The sequence below is a fragment of the Anser anser genome (genome assembly GCF_964211835.1).
Source record: "Anser anser genome assembly, chromosome: 16".
Classification (NCBI taxonomy): domain Eukaryota; kingdom Metazoa; phylum Chordata; class Aves; order Anseriformes; family Anatidae; genus Anser; species Anser anser.
In genome coordinates, this window is record NC_139737.1 from 2,119,611 (window position 1) to 2,142,657 (window position 23,047).

Genomic DNA, 23,047 nt, shown 5'->3' on the forward strand with positions numbered 1-23,047 from the left:
TGGTGACTGTGGCACCGAACTGCTGCAGTATTTAGTTTAAAGTTAGCAGAGGCAACTCCAAATACATTGTATAACCTAGTCTATCTTCTGTGAAAGGTACAAGTCTGAAGGAAAGCACACACCCAAACCTCCAGAAGCATGACTGACCCTGAGCTCCAGGAGCAATATTAAAAATGCCGTTTCCCTTCTCTTTCCCTCCCCTTTCCTCAGCCCTCATTTAGATTTTCATAAAACCAGTTGATAACATGAGGTGCTGCTCCAACTCATCAGTTCATCTCATACAAAGAAAAGCTCTCAACAGAGCCCTATAATTTTGGGGCATTTTTAAAATTATTACTTTATTGCTAATATTTTTTAATTTAAAGACCAATTGGGAGATTCTTTTGCACCTGAGCCTGTCCTCTCGCCTGGATTGACCCTCAATGCAGAACAGGGATCTAATCCATCTGTACCAAACCTCAGCCATGGGGAAACCTTGGGAAGAACTCTTAGGAACATTTTCCTGGAATAGCCAGTCTTGGGGAAATACTGAGATATATGAATGTGCAGTGAAAGCTCAGGCAGCTCAGAAGCCATCAGACAAAGGGTGTTGGGTCAGAGAGGAGAAATTGCTCCCAGGGTTGTCCCTGACTTCTGCAGTTTTTATTACATTAGAACTGGAAAGCTTTAATCACATATCAGGGCTGGTAGCTGGAAGTGGTCAACATATACAGTAATAACAAAAACAACGACAACGAGAGATGTGGCAAAGGTCTCCCAAAGTGTCCTCAGAAATAGTTCAGTGAGCTCCCAGAGGAATTAGATGTCTGCGGCTATTTCTAAGTTCTCCAGGGCAGCTCTGTCATTACTTCATCACTCCAAAGCACAGAGGTTTGGAGTTCAGATGACTAGATGAAATGTGGGGAAGAAATAATTTTCCTGTCCCACATAAATTGCCGAATGGTTAGAAAAACTCCCTTTAAAAAACTCCCTTACTTACTTTAGAAAAAATTCCTTACTTTACACTTCCAGGTAGTGTAAAGTAACCTAAATAATAGGAAGATTTCACAAAAGCGTGTGAAATTTCCCAGTTTCCTGTGTCACAGCGGTACCACTCCTTGATGCTGCTGAGAGCTCAGCAACACGATAGCTGGGCACAGCCGTGGGCTGAGAAGGCGTTAGCATTTGCTGATGCTATCCGAATTTCTCAGCAACCTGGGCTGGTTTCCAGGCGAAATCTGATCTGGTTTGGACTGGAGCTGGACCGTCTGGAACAGAGCAAACGAAATGCCAGGAGAGGTTGTGCTGCGAGGGGCTGCGATGAACGGGGAGCAGGAAGCTCGTGGCGCTGCTCACCGCCTCATCGAAGGTGATGGAGGCCGCAGGCCTGGAAAAAGGAGAGAAGATGAAGCTAAATGATCTTGTGGGTGCTCTGTGGGATGTGACAAGGGGCCCAGAAACTCGGGCTGAGGGGCACCAGCACTGAGGGGTTCCCGTGACACCCTCTGCTTCCATGATTTTCTCCCCAGCCTGACCTGGACCACGCTGCCCCGAGGCCTGCCCCATGCCAGGGGCCTGTCAGGAGCCTTATGCCTCCTGGTTGGAAAACAAAGAACTGTCCTGTTATTTAAGGGCTGTTGTTAATGTCTTCCCGTTGTGTGCCTGAGAGCCCAACAGTGAAAACTGCTGTAGGGCATCTATTTCTTACAGACTTTTCACACTATTTTTCACATTCGGAAGTGGAAATTGTAGTAGGATATCTGTTTCTCCCGGACTTTTCACACAGTTTTTCACATTCAAAGGCCTGGCTTAATCACAGCACTTGGTCCCAGCATTGGTGCTTCTGCTGAACCAGATCCCAAACCTCTCCCTTGCACAAGAAGCCCTCTGAGGCTGGGGGAGCCCCTGGGGAAGAGCGGCCCCAGGTGCCACCACTTGGTCCCAGCACTGGGTTGGGCAGGTGAGGGATAAAAAGGCTGTGTGGGGTGGGGAAAGGAGGTTTGGTGGGTGAGAGATGTGTAGAAGTGAGTCAGCTGTAGTGGGACCAAGCCATTTCTAGGTAAGCTTTTGGCTGGGGCGAAGGCAGAAGAGGCTCTTGCTGGAGGGTATCGCTTTTTTTGGGTAGCAATATAATTTTTCTGGGAGAGGTGCCTGAGCAGCAGGCAATGGTAGATCAATGGGGAGGTTGTTTGCCAAAAAGCAGATGATTATTTCTCAGAAATTGGCCTAGCCTTGGCTATGCAGGGGAGTAGGCCTCACGGTGCTGTGAGCGTGCGGCTCGTGTGGCTCCCAAGCATGGGGGCCTGTTTGCTTTGGGGGGGGCCCTGCTTGATCCTGGGGGCCCACCCAGCCGTGGCCCTGCTCCAGTGCTGTGCCTCTGCCCACTCAGTGCGTGGGTCCTGCTGCCATGTGTGCCTGGTGCCATCGCTGGTGTCTCTGTGACACAATTCAGAAGCGCTTTCCTCTTCTGTCAAACCTTCAGGCCCTGTGTTTTTGGCTTCTGCAAAGCAGCACGGCTCTGCTGGAACCAACTTATCCCGGCAGAGCAGTTGCCTCTCAATCCCACATAAAATTATGGGGAGCTGGAGCATATGCACAGCACTGCTGGCATGGCTCTTTGCATGACATCCTCAGAGCGAGCATGACAGTCACATAAATAGCATATGGGACAAGGCATTGCGGAGCTGCTGCTTGTTGCATATTATTTACATACATATTTTTTACCTAGCTGATGGTTCAAAGGCATTTGTCTTCCCCTGTTTTTTTCCTTCTTAGTTATAGATTTGTTAGAGACTGGAGTGTTTTCAAGGCAGAAAATTCAAACCTCTCAAAAGCTGATGAGAATGTACTTCCCTCTGCAGTTGCTCGGAATTTTCAGTAAACATCCATAGCTTCCTCTTGCTAGAAAAAGGGGCAGGGGAGCACTTCTGACACTGTGCTCAGGTGGGTCAGAACTGTGAAAGCAAAGTGCCCAAAAGCAAGTTATCAGGCATCTCTTGCTATTGATCCAAATAACAGCAAGAACCTGAGTGACACCACCTTGAGGAAAGCAAACTCAGAAGGAAGCAAATGGACACTGAATACCTTGATGCTAGACTTTTTTTTTTTGGTCAATTTGTTGCTCACTGTGTAAAATGACTTCAGTGCAGAGGTGACAAGCAGGTCCTTACTCAGAAGGACTTTGTGAAGATTGCCACCTGAGCACAGAGATGTATTCCTCCCTAAGGGACAAGAGGCTAAAATGCTGGGATGGGGTTTGGAGGATCTGCATTTGTCATCTGCTTCTGACTTACTGTGCACCTGTGTAAATCATACAGGGGCCATTTCCTTTTCCTAAACCCTTCCGCTACTGGCATCTGGGCTGTGGACCACAACAGTGAGCCCTGGAGGCTGGGTGCCCATACCCAGAATGGTGAGAAACATCAGCCATCTCCCAGGTGAGGGAACAGCAGGAGGAAGGAGGGTTTCTGTTACAAGAGCGGAGGGGTTTGCTCACTTTAAAGTTGATGGGTCTGAGATGGAAAAAGGAATGAGGCTGTAAAAAGGAATATAATGTTGCAGAGAGGATTGTTAATGGCCTCATTCACAATCACCTGAAATGATCAGTCCCTGGAAAATTGCAAATAATGATAGCAAACAATAAAATATCAGTGAAGTGGGTAGCATCATGTATTCTTTTTTCTGTTAGAGCTTCGGGGATTTTGCTCTAAATGAATTTTTGGTAAAAGCGTGATCCACTCGAATTATTTGTAAGCAGCGAGGATCAGGCTCCCCACTACACATGCTATTCTTCAAAATAGAGGTGGCTGCTAGGCTTCAAAATATGGGCTGTTTATGGCTAGGTCCAAGAGTAGGTGGGATGTACTGGGATCAGTTGTCCATGCAATGGACTGAACCCCCACCATCATCCCACTGTGTGTCCTGAGATCACCTCAAATGTGCTCTCCCTGAGAATCTGTCATGGAAGAGGAGGAGGTGGGGGCATGGCCAGGGACATCCTGCTGGTTCCGTTCCCCTTGGTGGGCTTTAAGGAGCATCCCAATGCAAGCTGGTCAGGAGGAACATTTTTTTCCCATGGTGTTTGTTTCCAGACCCCTGTTTGCTCCTTGCAAAAAGTTATTTCTTTTTAATGTAGTAGTTCTGATGCTTAGCATTGCTAAAAAGGATCTGCAGAGGCTTCTGCCACCTCCAAAAGGAGTCTGATGGAGCAAGTACAGAAGCTGCAATGAATACATATGATTGCAAATATTGAAGAAGTCAATGTCCCCCTATTTTAATAGATGTTATTTCTCATGCTTCAGACTAGTCTATCAGCAATGGAAGGTAGATAATCCACTTCTGGAATCTTTCTCGCCTCGCATTGTTACATGATTTATAGCATAGCCAAAGGAAGAGAATTTGTCAGCACCACCTCTGAAGTGATGCTGAGTCCCCTTGTAGAAGGGACTCTGGGGAGGTGTTCTGGGGCCTGAGGCAATTTTTTTCATTCTGCCCTGACTTTTCATTCATTACTTCCTGCCAGCATCTCTGGTGCTCTGTTTGCCATAGATCTGTAACATTATGTAAAGCAGTCTGTTCATAACTGAACCCAGCATTTCTTGCGCAACCTATGCAGGGGCGAGCAGTGACTTCCCTGTGCTCTCCCATGGCTCGGCCACCGTAGGTATTTTCCATATTTGCTTGCAGGTTTTCCTGCTCTGGAAAATTCTTGCTCTAACTTCTAGCTGTCACACAATCTTTTTTTATACTAAACCCCAGTACCTGGCCTGTTTTTTTCCGTTGGTGTTGGATGTTTCGCTGAAAGCTGCGGTGCCTGCTGGAGCTGCTCTCCCTGCTCAGCTGCAGGCACAGCGATGTCCCTGCTCAGGACTGACCATGCGAAGGGAGCAGCGATGCTCAGAGACCTTCCAGTGCTCCCTGGTGACGTTGGCCTTGGGGAGGTCACAGCCAGCCTGAGCTGCTGCAGGGCTTTCCTGGGCTCATCTTTTGTTCAGGAACAGCAAAAAGCAGCAGGGGGTGAGCAGAGAGCTCAGGGAAGCACTTGCAAGGCCAGTGCTGATGAGGGTGGGATAAGGAGCAAGAGGGAATGCTTCTGGGATGCAATTCTTGCTGGAGGGGTGAATTTGGGACTTATGAGCAGCTGACTACTGAAAAACATGAATAGTTGATCCACAAAATAAGACCTTTTAGTCTTACAAATGTTTAATGGCGGAGAAGAAATCTACCTGCCTTTCGCTTCTGCTTCTCATCCCACCAAAAAGCTCGAGCCCAGTTTTATGATGATTGAAGCAAGTGGCTTGACCAAGGGAGATGTGCTGCTAGTGCCGTCCCTTCTGGTGGGAGAAGGGCGTGCTTGTGGACCGGAGATGTGTTTGGTGCTCATGGTATGGGCAGCAGTGGGAGAAATGAGGCTGTCTCCTTGTATGTGCATGCTGGTGGTGGTTGCTGGATTTCTATGTAATGATTCATGTCCAAAGGACAAATTTCACCCACCATTGATGGTTAGGGTGCAAACGTTTACAAATTAACATCTGGCACATGCCCAGCATCCTGGGATTCATGGATGGATTTCTGAACCTCTGCTTTCGGGCTGGTCCAGGGCATTCTGCGTGCCCCCTGCCTTCCTGCCTCGCCTCTCCAGCTTAGGCACTTTTCTGTGAGAAATGATTTCACTTCTTGCAAAATTAATTCTCTGCTCATGACGGCCTTGATTAAACAGATCAGCAAACTGTGCTGAAGGTGGCAAAACAGCTTTGGCACAGATATCTTCACCTCCTGAAAGGAAAAGCAAAAAGCTGTGGGCTGTTGCTATTACGAAGTGCAGGTGGCTGTGGGCTGTTTTGTGCAAAAGCAGCAAAAATCCTCCGTGATGAGGAACAGCGTGCAAAGTTAACCTAGTTGAAACAACAGTGACTGCAAATATTGGCACTTGAACTAGATTAGGTTGGAATAGATGAGATTTGTTTGCCCACGACTGGGTAGGCTATGGGTGGGCTGGGAGTTTTGAGGCAGGTGATGTAGGTATGCAGGGAAAACCTGCGGTTTTGCCTCCGCCAGCACGTGTCCACCAAACAAGCAGGGAAAAAATATGCCTGGGCCCTGGCTGTGCATTTATAATCCTCTGGAAATTCAGCAAACAAACTGAATATGCACAAAGGTCACTTCCAGAACAGTTCTAATCTGCTATGGATATTCAAATTATTTACCCATTTCATCACCAAGTTTATGTATACTCTTGGTTTGAATCTTATTTTGCAGATATTCAGTGGAAATTTGGAGGGGTAAATCAGTATTTGCAGTGTGAATGTGTTTTTGAATTGCATGTTGATGCTCTGGATGCTTTCTGTAAATCCAGCATCTGTTCCTAGCGTCATCTGCTGCCTTCATGTGCACTTTCTGGGTAATTATCACCTGGAAGAAGGGTTGCATTTTTGGCTTGTTATTTTTCTGGCTTTTGTTACCTTCCTGTCTGCACAGAAACCCTCAAGCAGAAGAGCCGATGGCTTTTTCCAAGAAACAGGCTGGGAGAAGTCCTTTTGGGTCGCAGATGAAATCCTGGTGGCCTCCCTTCTCAGCCCTGGTGCGGAGTCCCAAGCGGGTGTGGGGAAGATTTCTGATGAGGAAGAAATCCGTCGAGTCTCCTGCTCTTGAGATGGTGCCTGCCCCCCTCATCCCTGGGGTGCTGAGAAGAGCAGGAGGCAAGATAGAGTGAGGCGTTTGGAAATCTCACTCTTCAGGACTGAATTAAGGTTGGGGTCAAATCAAGTGGAACAGAGGGGTTGGGACTGGAGGTGCAGCACAAATATCCTGAGCTTTCCTGCGTGAGAGGACATGGCTGAGCAGTGTGGGGGAGGATGGGAGGAGGAGGAGGATTTTCGGAAGTGTCTTGTGTCTGGGACAAAACTCGTCTTGGCTCTCTGTAGTCTGAGGTAGCAATCCTGATCCTCTTTTACAGCCCTTATTCTGAAACACAAGGCTTGTGAGGTCAAAGTAAGCCCTACGACAAATAAACATGCTGTCTTTGCTGCGCTGGATTAGCATAAAATGAGAAGGGCTAAGTGCACTTGTTGGGGAGGGAGCCAGCAGAGCAGAGCTGAATTTACGAGCACTTGTTTCCCACAGATTCCTGGACTGTCCAGCCAGGCGCTCGCACTGATTTACTGCTGTCCTTCCTTCAGCCTCTGAGAATCAATCCATTAACAATTAAAGTAATGTCTGGTCTAGTATTTATTTCACACTCTCATTAATGGACTGACCAAAAAGCCCTTCTTCAAGCACTCCTGTATCTCACAGGGGGGCTGTATCTCCGGTTCATGCTTTTCCCCCTTGTTCCTTGTCAGAGCAGGGACCTGCTTTTATGGAAGCAGTCAGGAAAATTACCATGCGGTCCCTCACCATTACATTACTTGTAAGGAAGGTGCAGCTTCTGTGCTAAATATCCCCAGACAAGCTTTAAAGTGGAATTAGAGCAGGAAGGGCAATCCGTGGTGTCTGCTGGGCACAAGCAACTCTGTGTTGGGCTCTCTGTGGGCTCTGGAATAGAAGCAGCGTTCCCCAGGAGCTCATTTTCCTTTTCTCCATCTCCTTGTGGGCGGTAGCAACGTGCCCTGAATCGGGTCTGACCCCTGTGTCACTGCACCCCCAAAATAAACTGCTGGGAAATGGCTTCTGCAAGAAAATCTGCTGACCGAACCAGAGGGTGAGGCACCAGACCGGGAGGCTCTAGTCCTTGCGGTCAGCCTGTCCCTGCGCTGGGACCAGACCAAAAACCCCCCTTTTGTGCCCTGCTTGTGGGGTTGGCAGAGCTTAGCTCAGACCTGAGGCTGTCGGTGCCGATCCCCCAGGGCCAGATTTGGGGGCAGGGTCCGCATGGCTTCCCCCCCCCCAACCCTTACACGCTGATCCCACCGCTGCAGCTTCCTCAGGACCGCATCCTTCAGAGCCGGGATCCCACGAGCAGGATGCTGCGGGTTACAAACGCCCTTCAGCGAACCCTGCTCGCGGGATGCAGGATCCTAACGCGCTCCCCCCCCCCCGGTTCCCAGCCCTCTTCGCATTTTTGTCAGATTTTAGGTCCAATTCCCCGTTCTGCCTCCCCCCCCCCCTTAGCACAGCACTCAGGGGGCAGGGCAGGGGGCAATTTGCCGGGTCGCCCCGCTGCGGGATCCCACCCCAGGTAAGGCTGCGGGGTCCTGCGGGGGGGGGGAGGCGAGAGCCGGCGCTGGAGCCCCCCCCCAACCCCGGCTGCGGGGGGGGGGCCGGGAGCCCGCAGCTCCGAGCGGCAGGGGGAGGACGCAGGTGTGGGCTCGCTTTGCCTTTGGTGGGTTTGGCTTTTTCCTTTTTTTTTTTTTAATTTCCTTTTTTTCCCCTCCTTCCACCCCCCCCACCCCCCCCCCCGCATTAGGTTTTACGCAGTGGCAGCAGCCAGGCAGCCGGGGCTGGCTCTGCCCAGCCGCCGTCCTCCCTCCTTCCCTCCCTCTTTCTCTCCCCCCATCCCTCCCTTTTCCTTAAAAACGGGGGCTCCGGGGGTGCAGCCCCCTGCGCTGGCAGCAGCCCTGCCTGCCCCGAACACCCCCTGCCCCTGCGGCTGTGCCCAGCCCGGCTTTGTCCCCCCCCCCCTCCCCCCCCCCAAAACCCCCCCGGGGTGCCTGGATGCAGTAGAGGGGAAACCCGCACGCAGGTAAGCAGCCAGCGGGGGCTTGGTATTCTTTTTTATTTTTTATTTTTCCCCAACTTTGAGCTTTTCCTGCCGCTTTGCGGGGGATGCCGCAGGGCTGCAGCAGGCAGGGGTCGGGGGGATGCTGGGGGGAGCCCCCAGCCCCGGCCGGAGGCTGCGGTGGCTCAAAGGGGGGAGGTGTGGGGGGCACGAAGCTGCCTGTGGGGTCTCCCAGCCCCAATTGGTTTGGGGGAGGCAGGTTTGGAGCGAGCAGAGCTGGGAGGGCTGGCGTGGTGCAGTCCCCTGCGCCGGCGGTGTGGAGGTACGCGGGAGCCTCGGGGTGCTGGGGGTGCGCCGAGCTCCGGGGGCTGCATCCCCTTAAAACGCTCTTGGGGAGGTGAGAGGGGGGCCGTGCCCTCCCCAGCGATAAATACATCATCCCTCTCCCGTAGCTGTGATCCCGCGTTTCATCCGCAGACTTCACGCCGTCTCTCCGGTGCTCCAGGACCTCGGCGCAGGCTGGAGGCTCAGGATGGACCCGCTCTTCCCTGCCCACATTTTGGAAGACCCCGACCTGCGAAAGCTGCTGAATGACTCCTCCATGCTGAACCTGAGCTTCCTCCCCACGAACTGGTTCAACAACAGCACGGGGGACAGCTTCCTGCCGCTGAGCATCAAGATCACCATCGTGGTCGTCTACTCCATCGTGTGCATCGTGGGGCTGGTGGGCAACTGCTCCGTCATGTACGTGATCGTCAGGTAGGACCCGCAGGGAGCCGCCGGGGCGCATCTCTTCCCCCTCTGAATCCGTGCTGGGGGAGAAGCAGACAGGTGCTTCCCCGGTAATTGCAATGTGCTTCAGGGGCAATGGTGTGGCGTTTGTTGCATTGTTTTGGTTTTATTTTGTTTTTCTCCCTTCCTAGGCGCGATGAAGGTTCCCACCAGCTTTCAGCTGCCCTTTGGTGCCTCCTAAAGTTTAAGCCAGAGAATGGAACAGAGCGTTCAGATCTGCTCAAAAAGTGGGGCTTTTTGCAAGCTGCCAGGCGGGGAGTTGCACGTCCCTGGGGAGGGCAAAGTGCTGGGAGCATCCAGCTGCCGGGATGTGCCTGGTCCTCAGCGGGACATTTCCCTCCTGCACGGTGTCCAGCACCCAGCTGCAGGTGCTGCTCCGTCTGGGAGCTGCCCTTTCCCAAAGCTGAATCGAATTCCAAGGGAAAGGACTTGCTGGGAGGCTCAGTCTTACTTTTACAGGGGAGAAAACAATAGGTGTAGCTCTTCCAAGTGTTTGGGGAAATAAATAAGATGTGTCAGGATGCTGCGGAGATGAGGACAACTCCTTGCTCCAGAGCTGGGAGAGCAGGGACCTTTGCAGAGGGATGGAGCAAGGGGCACCAGCAGCACTCTCTGACCTCCCTGCATGCTCCTGGCATCTTAACTCTCCCTGCCCCTGGATCAGAAACCCTGTTCCCCTCTGTAAGTACAAAATGAGTTCCTGCAACTGCCAGGGCTATGATTATGTCAAACGCCAGCAGCCCTTCCCTGATCTCCATGCCCTATATGCTAAGGAGCGAGCTTCCATCGTATGTGCACATATCTTAGCAGGTTCCTGGTGCAGGTGGATGCTGTCAGCACAGAAAAGACACGGTAAACTTGTTTTCTCCTTCACAAAGATTATCACAGGTCAGCGGATGGAGGCTAAATCACTGCTACAAGGGCAAAGGGACGTTCCTGTTCATCAGGGTGCCTGTCAGCTCTTCCTGGGGACGAGTTCATGGCAGGGAGAAGGGCTCACATCAGCACAGAGGAGGCTGGCAGTGCGGCAGTGCCACGTCTGGGTAGTTTGTAGTTGTTTACTGTAGTAAAGTCATCTGAGTAGGCACAGTGTTTGTGGGCACGCGTGAGAGCAGTCGGTAGGGAACGGGCGAGGGAAAAGTCCCTGTCCACGGCATGCAGCCCCCAGGGGTGCCTGAGCTGGTGTGCAGGCAGGGGAAGGGAGTCCTCGCCCAGAGCACGTACAAACCTTAGGTGTGTGTCAGAAGGAGAAGCTCTGGCAGAAATTTATTCACAGCCTGCAGAGGTCTCACGGGACGTGAACAGCCACCATCATTTCATCCTCACAGAAGTGGGCCGGGCGATGGTTTCTGTTCACAAATGTCAATGTCACGTTGCTGGCTGTGAACATGGGCAAGTGTTGGCCCCTGGCGAGAAGAGTCCCTTCTTCCCCTAAGGAACAGGGTCCCCACGGCAGGACCTTGCTGTCTGCTGCCCGGGGCTGTGCTTGCTCTTGCCAGGAACGTAAATGTCCCAAACCAGCACCTTGGTCAGGGTGGACGCGTGCTGTGCCTGTGCAGGGCCACGCTTTCAAAATGGTGGCTTCAGGTTTGATCCTTTTGGCTTGGATACCTTGCAGGTGGATAAAAGGAACCAAGAAAAGAAAGGGGGATTTAGCTCTGGAATTTCCCCTGGAACTTCTGTCCTCAGTTTTTACTCATTTTAAACAATAGAAAGCTCAAGACAAGCATCACCCCCCGTCCACCTAGGCCTCTTCCCCTTCTCTCTGTTCCATTTTACCCAGTACAATCCTATATATAAAGACAACTATTCATTCAGTCTTTTTTTTTTTTTTTGGTATTGATCAGTCTTTTTTTTCCCCCAATATTTCTATGTGGTCCTTGAAGGACCACTTAAATAATGTACTGGAGAGGTTATAACTAAACTAAAGCATGTGTAGGTGAAGCTGCTGTTTCCCTCTGGTTCTCCCCATCAGTATCTCCTGGAGCTCAACCCCACTGGCTGAGACTAACACTGAATTGCCCCCAGGAAAATGACCCTTCTTGGCTCAGTAACTGCAACCTCTAGTCATCCCTGCCAAGGATTTACTTGGTTTCAGGAAAAAACTTTTCCTGGCTTTCCTTGCCCTTACCCTTGGATTGGATATGATAAACCAAACCATGTATCTCAAACCCGACCATGGTCAAGTATGTAAATTCGTACGTAGCTGCCAAATTAGCAGACATGTGGGGCTGCTTCTGCTGGCCTGGCTGACTTCTCAAGCACAGGTTTTCTCCCAGGACTGGAGCCTAAGTGCTCCTGGGCTTCATGCTTTAAACTACATCTTTTTCGGTGGGCTTGAAAGTTGGTTGCTGGCAAGCCAACGTGGGATTTGGGGATTCTCAAAAATATCTTCTCTTCCATTAATGGACAAAACTGGCAAACCCACTACGGTGGATCCTTCAAAAACTGTTTTCATCCTTCCTTTCACCAGGGACAACGAGACTTCGACACGCTACCCAAGCTGCAAGAAACTGGTGTGTTATCTTCCACAAAAAAAGGAATGATTTGGTGATGTAGACAGTAATCGTTTCCTGTTTTTCATGGAGTAGGGAAACACAGAGTCTAATATCAGCACTCGAGAAAATTGGAGCCTTCAGGAAGGCTTGTTTGTTCCTCTTGAATGAGATTTTTGCAGCTCAGGGAAAAGTTTAAAATCTCTTGGTATTTCAGACAAAAATAAGAACTCCAAGCCTCCTCTGGGTTTTCCCCTCTGTTGTAGAAGCCAACCTACATCTCTATTATATTTGGAGTCGTTTAACATTTGGAATGATTAATTTGTAGTGACAGTCACCATGTGACTGCCAATCGCCTCCTAGTGCTTGAAGAACTAATTGGATAAGACCGAGAAGGGCCCTTGTCAGGAGCACAATTTCCTGGACAGTAAAGGGCCTATTGTGGAAATCTGCCTCGTCTGCGGCTTTGTTCTGCTCGCTCATTGTGGAGCTCCTTGCCAGTTGAGATAATGCCTCCCCTCCCTCCCTTCTGCTGTTTGTCTGCTCTCTTCTGCATATATTTCCTGTGCTGCTTTTAATGAACGTGCAACGAGGAGTTGAACAGCACGACACGGGGAGGGTTTTGGGGAGAGAGTGGGGGAAAACAGGCTGCTGGGATCCCTCATAACTGAACTGTGCCATGCTGGATGCCCGAGATCTTTGTTTTCAGGAAGAAAAGATGGAGATGACTCCGAAAGAGGGAGATGCGTTGTTCTCACAGTGGTGCTGCTGAGGCTGGGCCACGGGTTGGGGGTGATGCAGACCCAGCTGCCCAGCACCTTGAGGGGTGCAAGGACAGCCACAGCATTGCAGTGCAGGGACTAAGACCCCAAACTTCCACAGCCCCTGGTGTGCCGGGGAAAAGGAGCAGGGCCACCACGCAGCTGCTGGCCTGGGAAGCCCTCTTGTCCCCTCTCCATCCCATTGCTGCGATGCTCAGCAGCGATCGTCTGGAGGACTCCCTTCCTCAGTGCCGGATCTGCTCAGCTGGGTCAGCCTCCCTGGGAGTGACGCCTCATTTCGAGGGCTCTTTGCCATGGGGGCTTCATGGGGTGGAGGAAGACAACTGCCTTCCTCTGTGCCAGGGCTGTCCCCTGTTGCAGCGGGGCCCAGAGCACTCAGCAAAGCACTGGGGCTGCTCAGCTCTCCTTGTTGATGAACATGGTTGCAGAGCAGTTCAGGCAGCTCTTTAGGCAGGTTGGGGCTGCAGACCCCTACCCTTTATTCACTGCTTGCAGGTGAGGCTGTAGGAGGAGGGCCGGGATGCTGCAGGATGCTGAGGAGCACGGGCAGGGCTGCGCCATCCATCCTTCTGCTGGCAACCTGCATCGATCCCTGCGAATGGGGGGTGAGGGCAGCTGGCTGTGATGAGCCAGGGAAAATGGAGTTAATTAGGAGGTTTCAGAGATGCTGCTTTCTTAATAGAAAGCTTTCTAATGGGAGAACGTTGACCAGCTGCATGTCTCGGAGCTGAAATTGAGTGAGTGTTTAATGCGGTGCGGAGCCAGCGGATGCCAGCGAGGCCATCTGAGACCTCCGCTCGCTCTGGATCTGCCTCTTTTTAGTTTTCCCTGGTTAAACAAAACAAAGACAATCATTGCACTTTGTAGAGAAGGGAAACCCGTGCCAAGGGGTCTGTACAGAATGATAAGAGTGGGAGGGAGAGTCCCTGTGGCAGGCGCTGCGGGGGGTGGATGTGTAGCCCTCTACTTTGCAGGTCCCCACGGACCTGGGCAAGCTGCCCCCCAGGCCAGGGACTTGACCACAAGGCTTGTGGCAGCCCTGCCTGCCTCCTGCTCGCAGCTCCGAGGCCCATGCTGTTGTTTTCCCCTGGCTTTGGTGGGATGAGATGAAGGGAGTCACCCATGTGCAACAGTAATTGAGTGATGCTTAATTTGGGACTTGGTTCCTAGCACTTTTAGGGACTGAGCAACTCCCAGGAACAGGGGCGGCATTTAGGGCTGGAGCAATTCAGCAGAGGCAGCTCCGGCGTGTGTATGGGGATAAGTGCATCCTGCTGCAGAGCAGGCACTGGCAAACACCCTCCTGAAACCGCAGGCAGCCCCAAGCCCCCCTGCGAGACCCTGGGTGAGCTGCAGAGGTTTTTGCAGCAGCAGCCCAGCCTCTGCCCTCGGCATGGCACCAGTTGGGGCCACGCAGTGTCCCTGTCCCTGTCTGTGCTGGCTCCTGACACCATTCCCCAGAGGCTCCTGGAGGGGAGCACCACTCATTTGTCAAAGCTGTCACCCAGACACTGAGCTGAGACTCAAAGGGCAAGAAAATTGCCTGTCCCAAAGCCGTGGTGCTGGCGGCAGCCTCCTTAACCCCTGCTCGTCAGTCACCATCCTGCCAGGTAATTAATAGGCTTTTATGTGCCAGTGATGCAGGCTGCTTTTGTGGGAGCATCTGGCTTCGTAGTCCAAAATGCTTTAAGCTCGCTTCATAAATTTGCTGTCTGTTTGTGGCCTGTTGAACCAGTAGGAACAATCAGGCTTAGGCTGGGGAGGAATTTCAGGATGAGCTGGCTCTGAAGCAGCGATCGGAGCGGCAGGGACGTGCAGGGCACCGTGTGGGTGTGCAGCAGGGGTGACACAAACCAGGATGGTCCGTGCCAGATCAAATACCAGCTTTGTACAACCTATGGGCTACGGGCAGGCTGGGAGCAGAGATGTCACTGGACCGGTGCTGTTTTCCACCGTCACGGTTGGAGCAGCTCTGCAAAAACCCTCCCGAGCCTCTTCTGCTGTGTTTTGCTTCCCTGTTTCTCTGCAGACCTCTGCTTGTCCAGGAAGGGCAGCGAAGGCTGGTGGGGACAGAGGGAGCTGCTCGAGGGAACAGCACTGTCTGCATCCCAATGAGCTGGAGTTAAAGCATCGTCACCAAAAGGCTCGAAGAGGCAGAGGGCGCCTGGAGGTGATGCTCATGGCTCCCCTGGGCTTGAAGGCTTTGCTCTGTCCCCTCTACCCTGGTGTCTGCAGCCCCGTTTCAGCTTCTGGGGTTGCTGCAACCAGCTGGTGCTTACCCCTGGGGCATTTGGAGCGGCTTGTTCTGTGGTAGCTGGGTGGACAGGAGAAGTGATGCCAAAACAACAGCTTTGCAGCTTGCCCTGAGGCTCAGCCAGGGGCAGAATCCATCCATCCCTGCCAAAAACAGGACCTCAAAGCCCAGCAGGTAGAAGAGCTGCTGCCTTCCCACCTCCTTCTCTCCCAAGCTGCAGGTTCCCTCCCCTGAAGGATCTGCCCCGTGTCACGCTGCTTGGGGCCCACTTAGCAAAAAGGAGGGGGAAGCCAAGCGCAGAGCTGCTATCCCCATGCTTTTCCTCTTCGGCTTCGATAGCTGGGAGAACACGAGAGCAGAGCAAAAGGATTACGTCTGTGGCAAAGGTGGAGCAGGATGGGGAGCTGAGAACTGGCAGGGCTGCCCTGCGGGAGATGCTCCATTAGGAAATTGCCTCTGCGACCAAGAGCAAGAAAGCGGCTCAGCAGGGAGGTGATGTCCTCCAGGGGGGCCAGAGGCTTATCTGAGTCGGAGCTGGGCTTGGGGAGGGGGGGGGTCTTAGGTGCCTCCTACAGCCTAAGAGTTTAATTTGTCTTTTTTTTTTTTTTTTTTTTTTTGTGCAGATTAAGAAAGAGAACACTCTCAGTTCCCGGGGGAAAAGAAAAGGAAGGTTAATCCACAGAGAAATGATTAATTGATTTTTGTTTGTACTGAACATTCTGGAAATGTTTGGGAACATTGGTTTGTTGGGATGATGGCTGTTGGCTCTCAGCGTGCAGAGAGAAGCGGAGCTAGAAGTAATTAATTAGGTGTAAATGAATTTCTCCACCTGTTAAAAGCAAAAAATTCAGGCTCAGAATCCACCTGAAGGTCAGCTGAAGGAGGCAAGCGGTGGGCCAGCTGCCCCCAGCACATCCTCCCTGCGTGGGAGGGAGCGAGGGGAGGTGGCTCCGCTGTCACCTCAAGGAGGGGGTGACAACAGGGACAGCAGGGAGGGGACAGCGAAGTCTCCTGGGTGGAGGGATCGGGATGGAGAGCTGAGGTTCACAGCCTGGTCATGGCTAGCTGAGATGTCCCAGACTTCTCGTTGTGCTGGGGACAGGGGCACGCATCGATGGGGACAGTGTTGTCCTCTGTGGATGCAGGATGGGTCCAGCCATAGTGGTAGATGCAAGGGGATTGTTGCCTGTTTTCACATCAAATTCCTTTTTTTTTTTTTCTTTTTTCCCCCAAGTGGTAAAGTGGGCCATCTTTAAAAAAAAAAATGCAGTTGTTATTCCCAGAAGTTATAACATCATTAAAAGAAGCCATAGTTAGAGGCATGGTGATGAATTGCCTCCGTCCTTGCATCCTGGAAGGATGGACTGGAACAAGCTTGCAGGAAGGCAGGATCAGCCTGGTCCGAGGGCAAAGAGGCAGTCTACGGCTCCCAGGGGTCATTTGCTAAGACAGTCTTAGGTGACTGAGTAATTTCCTGAAGCCTGAGCTGACAATACTTTTATGTATTTTTATGTGCTGATACAGAAAAATGATTTAATTTCTTTCCCCCCCACCACTGACACAAGCTGCTGACCCAGAAGGGAAAATGTCTGAATCCACTCACAGATCCACCACACTTCCACTACTTAAATTACCTCATTTATGCCAAAAATGAGAAAGCAAAACCACCCCACCCTGCGGTGCTGCTGCTCTGGCGTAGGTGGCACTGGAGGCTCCTTTCTTCCTAAAGCAGAATTGCACAGGAAATCCCGAGGTGTTAAAACCTTTGCAGCTTCCAGGTGGAATTGGTTTTGCGAAGTGTATTGCTCGGTCATCCCTTTGCAAGAGGAAAGACGCTGGTATTTTTCCTTTACTGCTTTTGGTTATATAAATTAATCCGATCTGAGGAGGCTTTCTAAGAACCCACCACTTGCTTGGTGGCTGTGATTTCTGGGCCAGGAGGAGCCTGATTCAGGCTCACGTGGGACCCTCAGGTGCTTCTGCCAATGTTCACTCACTCCAAAGGCTTCCCTTGGCTTTCAAGGTCAAAGGTGGGCTCCTTTGCTCCATGGCTTTGCTGTCCTCACTTAATTTGACCTAAAGCATTTCAGGTCAAATCAGAACCCATAATATTCTAGTGCCTAGCAAAGTGGAAATAGTGCAGTAGTTTATGGGTTTCAGTGTTGCTCCCGAATGAACTTGCCCTCGATTAATAACATATCATTGCCTGCCATGTCTGGCAACGCTTCTGCAAAGGCCATTAGTATAGTAAATGATAGATGAACTGAAGATTTAAAATAATGCTAATGTTTTAGCTCTCTGTGTCCATGAGAGGAGCATCCTGGAGCTGAAAGGTTAGGCTCAGTCACAGCTGAGTTTCCATTTCTGCACGCTCTGCATGCATCCTTGGGCAGCTGATCACATCTTTCCCAGCATCACTTCCCATGTGTGAAAAGGAGATGACCAACATTAGAGCAAGGTGAATCTTTTGGGGCAGTCGGTTCATGTGATAGAAGCAATATAATAATGACAAAAGCCCTTTGGAGTTTGGCTCATGTCTTTATCTCCAAATTGTCTCTTTCCTTAGGAAGATCCACTGTGATATTTTGATGTCTGATACAAATCTCATTCCTCACCAGGACTGGCCATCTCACCCAGGTCTTACAGCTCACGTTAGCCATCGTCTTTGGCTATGAGCCTATAGAAAGTGGCTGATCAACTTACCCCTGGACCATATGATGCCTTTCAAATCAGCTTACTGGCTAAAGCTCTCACCAGTATTTAAGATAATGAAGCCATATGTGATGAAATTCTAGATTAGTCTTATTGAAGTCATTTTTCAAATAGCATGATAAGAGTTGACAGCCTCAGGCTTTCATTGTCCTTCCGTGCAGTCTATGGGAATAAGCTTTTCCTGTCCGTAAGACTGTGCGTGGAAGCACCTTTTTCATCACTGCAGGAACTGGGAATGAGCACATGGGAGGTAGAAAGGAAGGGGCAGTGTTCAATCTCTCTTCCTTTTTTTTTTTATATTTTTCTTTTTGGTTAGAAAAATACAGCGTCTCCTTCCTACCATGACAGAATGCCCTCTTCATCCGACTGCAGTGCCTTACCCATTGCTCATCAAGGGCAGCTGGAGCTCTAACCATTGCTCACTTCTACATTTCAGGTTCACCAAGATGAAGACAGCAACCAACATTTACATCTTTAACCTCGCTCTGGCCGATACCTTGTGTCTGATGACCTTACCCTTCCAGGGTACGGACACATTCCTGGGCTTCTGGCCCTTTGGCAATGTCCTCTGCAAGATTGCCATCTCTATAGACTACTACAACATGTTCACCAGCACCTTCACCCTGACAATGATGAGCGTTGACCGCTACATCGCGATCTGCCACCCGATCAAAGCCCTGGACATCCGCACTCCCCACAAGGCCAAGGTGGTGAACGTCTGCATCTGGGCGCTGGCTTCTGTCTTCGGCATCCCGGCGATGGTGATGGGATCTGCAGAGAATGAAAACAACGGTCAGTCAAAAGGCATCCGGGGTGGGAGAGTTTGATGGCGGTGGGCAGGAGATGCCACGGGCTTGGGGAGCCATTTGAGAGGGGCAGTCAGTGGGTTGAGCTCCTTGCCGTACAGACATTTTATCCCTGGCCTCTTTGTCTTTGCCTCATTGCTATTTTTTTTTTCTGTATTAAGCATACCTAACCAAAGAGAAAGTGCAGATGTTTCTGTTCCTGATATGGGTTTGCTGAACTTCCTCTCCTTTCTATTTTTCCCTTGCAGAAATCGATTGTTTAATTAAGCTCCCTTCACCCGTGGATTACTGGGATCCAGTGTTTGGCATCTGTGTCTTTCTCTTCTCCTTTATGATCCCCGTGTTGATCATTACCATTTGCTACAGCCTCATGATCCGACGGCTCAAGAACGTCCGCGTGCTCTCAGGCTCCAAGGAGAAGGACCGAAACCTGAGGCGCATCACCCGAATGGTCCTGGTGGTGGTGGCCGTCTTCATAATTTGCTGGACTCCCATCCAGATTTTTGTGCTGGTCCAGTGCTTGGGCGCCAAGGCAGAGAGCGAGCTCGAGCTGGCCATCTCCTGCTTCTGCACGGCGCTGGGGTACGCCAACAGCAGCCTGAACCCCGTCCTCTACGCCTTTTTGGATGAGAACTTCAAGGCGTGCTTCAAGAAGTTCTGCTTCCCCAGCGCCTTCAGGACGGAGCTGCAGATGTCCAACAGGATGTGCAGCATCGCCAAGGATGTGGCTTATGCCTGCAAGAACTCGGAGGGGACTAACAATCCGGCCTGACTAGGCATGGAAATTCCCATGGTGGCTGTCGCCCAGCAGAGTCCAACCACCCCCACGTCAGAGCTAACTCAGATAACGGCCCTTTAGCAGGGCCTCGGAACTGAGAGGCAAGAAACCAAGGAAATAATTTTGGGGGTTGGGAAAATTGGACACCGCAAGAGCATGCAAAAAAAAAGGCAGTTTGATGTATTTTTAATTCCGGTGCACGCTGCACTGAGGAACATCTTTAAAATCAGCCTTTTGATTCCTGTGAAACCCTGACGGTTTGCAACGCTATGGAGAATTCAGGATTTAAGGGTTTAAAACAGGCATTGCTCCTGCATCTTACGCTTCTGCTGCTGGGAGACAGACAAAATGCAGACTATTCCGTTTCTTTTTCTCCTCCCTGAGTTAAGACTATCAGCTCGTGTGGCTCGCCAGGTAGCTCGCGTACGGTTTTATTCCTGCGGCACTGCTCTGAAATTAGACTTCGCTGAAGCCAAAGTGGTAAAACGGCCGTCGGAGCAAACCCAAGATCGTCTCCAGGATGAGTCATCGCGAAGGGAAGGCTGCGGGGAGGGAGAGGAGGGAGCAGAGCTGGCGGAAAGGGAAATTCAAGCTGCCGGGAGCCAGGCGAGCGCCTGGCTGCGAGCCGGGGCTCGAAGCCTCGGGCGGACAAGGGCAGCTCCTGGGGACGGAGCTCTGCGGCAAAATCCTCCGCCCGAGCAGGGCGATGAGGAGGGGCTGTCAAAGCCTGTGAGCACAGCTCAGAAAAAGGAGGAAGAAAAGACAGATGAAATGAACAAACCTTCGTTTACATGCTGCTATTGCTTTTTTTTTTTTAGCACTGTATTTCCATTGTAATAATGGACAGAATGTCTGTATATACGCGTAAGCATCTCTATATTGCTATGGGTACAGCTATGGCATAGGATTTTGGCTTGCCAAGCATGCCTTGGTGACCCTCCTCGCTGAGAGGGGGAAGGAATGAAGTGGCCTGTGTACACGTGTACTTATGTATAGCGGAAAGCCAGCTCAGAGCATCAGACCGACGGCTCCTCCAGGAGACACGGGTGTTTCTGGTGTGAAGGGCAGCCTAAAACAGTCCCACCTGCTCCATGACAGATAAACAGTGTACAGACCATACAAAAAGCAGTTTATTTTTTTTATCGAAATGACACACGTGATGCCGAGAGAGCTGGGGAAACGCTGCTGAGGCACCACCCCTCCTGCCGACCTGACTGATTTTCCTCTCCCAAAGCCTGATGTAAAATGAAATTCGGGAAGTATTCCCCAAGAGTTTAACCACTGAACACCCTCTGCTCTGGCAGGGACAGCAGACTAGTGTTTTTGTAGCACAACAGCCCCAGGAAGCCTTGGGGAGGGGTGGCTGGTGGTGCTGATGGGGGAGTGAAGCAGCAACCTCTGCATGGAGAGGGGAGGTCAGCCCCAACGCGTGAAACAGCGGCATCGGCCAAACTGTACAGATTTCACCTGAATATATATTTATTGTGCTCTGGTCTATGAGATTCTGTATTTTTAATGTATTGATTCACCAATATTTTGATGCTGTCATGTTCTTTATATATGCTGTACAAAAGAATCCAATGTTATATTTCTATGTAGAGTGTTTCCCCTATGGTTGGGCTTAAAATATAAAATATAGATGCAATTCCAGTGTCCCATGTATAGGACCCAGACCCCTTGCAAACTGTGCAAGCTGGAAGGATTTTCACGCTGTTTAGCGTTTGATTGGGAATCTGGAGGGGTACCAGAGAGAACTTTACAAGTAGCACTTCCCCTGAATAACCGAGGGAGAGGAGGAGCTCTGGGCACTTTAAGCACTTTGCGATGGATGTTTGTTCCCTTGCACTCACCAGGAAATCTCGTACAGCCCCCGGGCATGCAAAGGAGACTGCCCAGGACCACGCTGCTGGCAGGCTGCATCCGTGCCTGTGATAAAATGAGCATCGAGCATCACCTGGGCACGGGGTGCTGGGTGCACGTGGAGCTGGGACACGGCTGCTGGGCTCCGCCTGCAGAGCTGCGAAGGAGCAGGAGGGAGCCCCTTAGTTCAGGCTAAGCAGCAGCCACGCTCCCTTTGTAATTCCTGGTTGCGTTTTTAAATAGATTTATGTCCTCTGAAGATATCCCAGTGTTTGGCATTTTTTATAAGGATTTTGTTATAATGACTATGCTGCAACAATCTCGCGTAATCAAGTACCCAATAAATGTGTGTTTACTGAGCTTTTGGGTAATTCTGTGGCCCTTGCAGTGAACGTGTTTAGGCATTCTGTTCAATGCTCAGTGGAGTTTGTTATGAGAAGAACAACAAAACCTGGAAGCAAAAGCTTTATTGTACTGTGCCTACAGAGTTAAAGGCTTGTGATCGGCTGGCCGGCTGGAGCACAGGCTCTTTAATTCTCCTCTGAAATGGTTGTGTTGATATGATTTTACAATTACTGCAGTGTAAGTGACAATTTCCTGGGTGGCTACTTGTGTGCTTTAATAAAGGAAAATAAAAACCCCATGTACTTGGAATGATGCGGAGTCGGGAAGCCTGAAGCGCACGGATCAGCGGGCTGTTTGCTGGGGTGCCTGCACGTAGGCTTATTTCTCCACCCAAACCACTGCTGAGGGCATGCAACACCACCGAAGCACCCAGTCCCTTTTTACTGAGGTCAGGGGGGACGTTTATTACTCTGGCTTTGTCTGGAGGCAGCCTGGAAGCAGAAGGTGTGAAGAAGCTACAAAATGGGTGGTTGGAGAGGGACACGAGCTGCCCGCACCCCACGGCCTCTGGGTCCCGTGGGGCACCAGTTGCTGGGGTGCAGGCCTGGAAAAAGCCCTTCCCAACCCCCTGCTGCCTCTTCTCTGGGTTTACAGGGCTGGGCAGGACCGTGCAGGACGGGGAATTACAGCACTGCTCTGAAAACAAAGCCAAAGCAATATTCTGCAGCCTGAAAAGACGGATTATCTAGTGAGATGTGCAATAAGGAAAGTGTCTTCTCTCTGCATGGAGATCAATATTCCTACCCAGGCAGGTAAATATCAGCAGAGGTTTCTTTATTAACAGTGGGGAATTTTTTTTCTAAAAAAAAAAAAGGAGAGAAAATTGGTGAGAAAAAAAAAAACACACTGAAATCTTTATTGCTTTTCTAGTTCAGTTAATTATAAGTACCCAGGGGTGAGTTCTTATGGCAAAGCCATAAAATAAAACACTTTACTCAGTATTGTGGAATTTATTAACGTCCTAAACATTCTCCCTGCTGCTGCTGGCTGTGGAGGCCCAGGGAGGGATGAGCTGAGCTCTCCCCAAGGACTCCCCTTGGCTCACAGCACCGGCACCTCCGGGCAAAGCTCTGGCTTTTGAGGGATGCTTCGCTCTGCCGGCGCCACGTCTCCTTTTGCCTCTGCCCAGGCTGCTCTGCTGAGAACTTTCCCCCAGTACGAACCACAATTTCTAATAGCAGCAATAAGTTGCCGAATCTGCGCCTCGCTGCAGTTCAGGTGGTTTTATGCCATGGGAAGGATTTACCTGGGGAGGGGCAGAGCTATCTTTTACTGAGCTGCAGATTAGACTGAGGGTCTCTGGGCCAGGTGAATTTTCAGCTGAAGTCACCCTCCCAATGCCCGCTGCCCTTGGGAGCAGCAAAGCCCTTCACCACCTGCCACTCTTGCCCTGATAAAGACGTTATCTAATGCTGAGAGGTTGCCAAGGCTATATTTCCAAAGTGTTTTTGTGAGGAGCTAGGCTGTAAATATGTCTCTCTATTTATTTATTTATTTATTTATTTATTTATTTATTTATTTATTTATT

General features: G+C 50.8%; 1 protein-coding gene across 9 annotated transcripts; it reads left to right on the forward strand.

The window, feature by feature from the left end:
* The first annotated feature begins 1,957 nt into the window (after nucleotides 1-1,957).
* OPRL1 (opioid related nociceptin receptor 1) lies at nucleotides 1,958-21,751 on the forward strand. 9 transcript variants are annotated; one of them, XM_083801173.1, is made up of 5 exons: nucleotides 1,958-2,038; nucleotides 6,457-8,155; nucleotides 9,113-9,394; nucleotides 18,107-18,462; nucleotides 18,725-21,751. In XM_083801173.1, the coding sequence occupies exons 2-5, from the start codon at nucleotides 7,941-7,943 to the stop codon at nucleotides 19,246-19,248; spliced, it is 1,377 nt and encodes a 458-aa protein (XP_083657299.1). In that variant the 5' UTR covers nucleotides 1,958-2,038; nucleotides 6,457-7,940; the 3' UTR covers nucleotides 19,249-21,751. The 9 variants fall into 9 exon arrangements, with proteins under 9 accessions (XP_083657299.1, XP_083657300.1, XP_083657302.1 ...); XM_083801174.1 differs by having other exon boundaries at nucleotides 6,457-7,678; nucleotides 9,141-9,394; XM_083801176.1 differs by having other exon boundaries at nucleotides 6,457-6,728; nucleotides 9,088-9,394.
* The last annotated feature ends 1,296 nt before the right edge of the window (nucleotides 21,752-23,047 follow it).

Bases quoted from the DNA above. Each gene is read 5' to 3' on its own strand.
- OPRL1 (XM_083801173.1), top strand. From the start codon at position 7,941: ATGCTGCGGGTTACAAACGCCCTTCAGCGAACCCTGCTCGCGGGATGC. The intron at 8,156-9,112 runs GTAAGGCTGCGG...TTTCATCCGCAG, and splicing joins GCTGCGGGATCCCACCCCAG to ACTTCACGCCGTCTCTCCGG. The intron at 9,395-18,106 runs GTAGGACCCGCA...TCTACATTTCAG, and splicing joins GTCATGTACGTGATCGTCAG to GTTCACCAAGATGAAGACAG.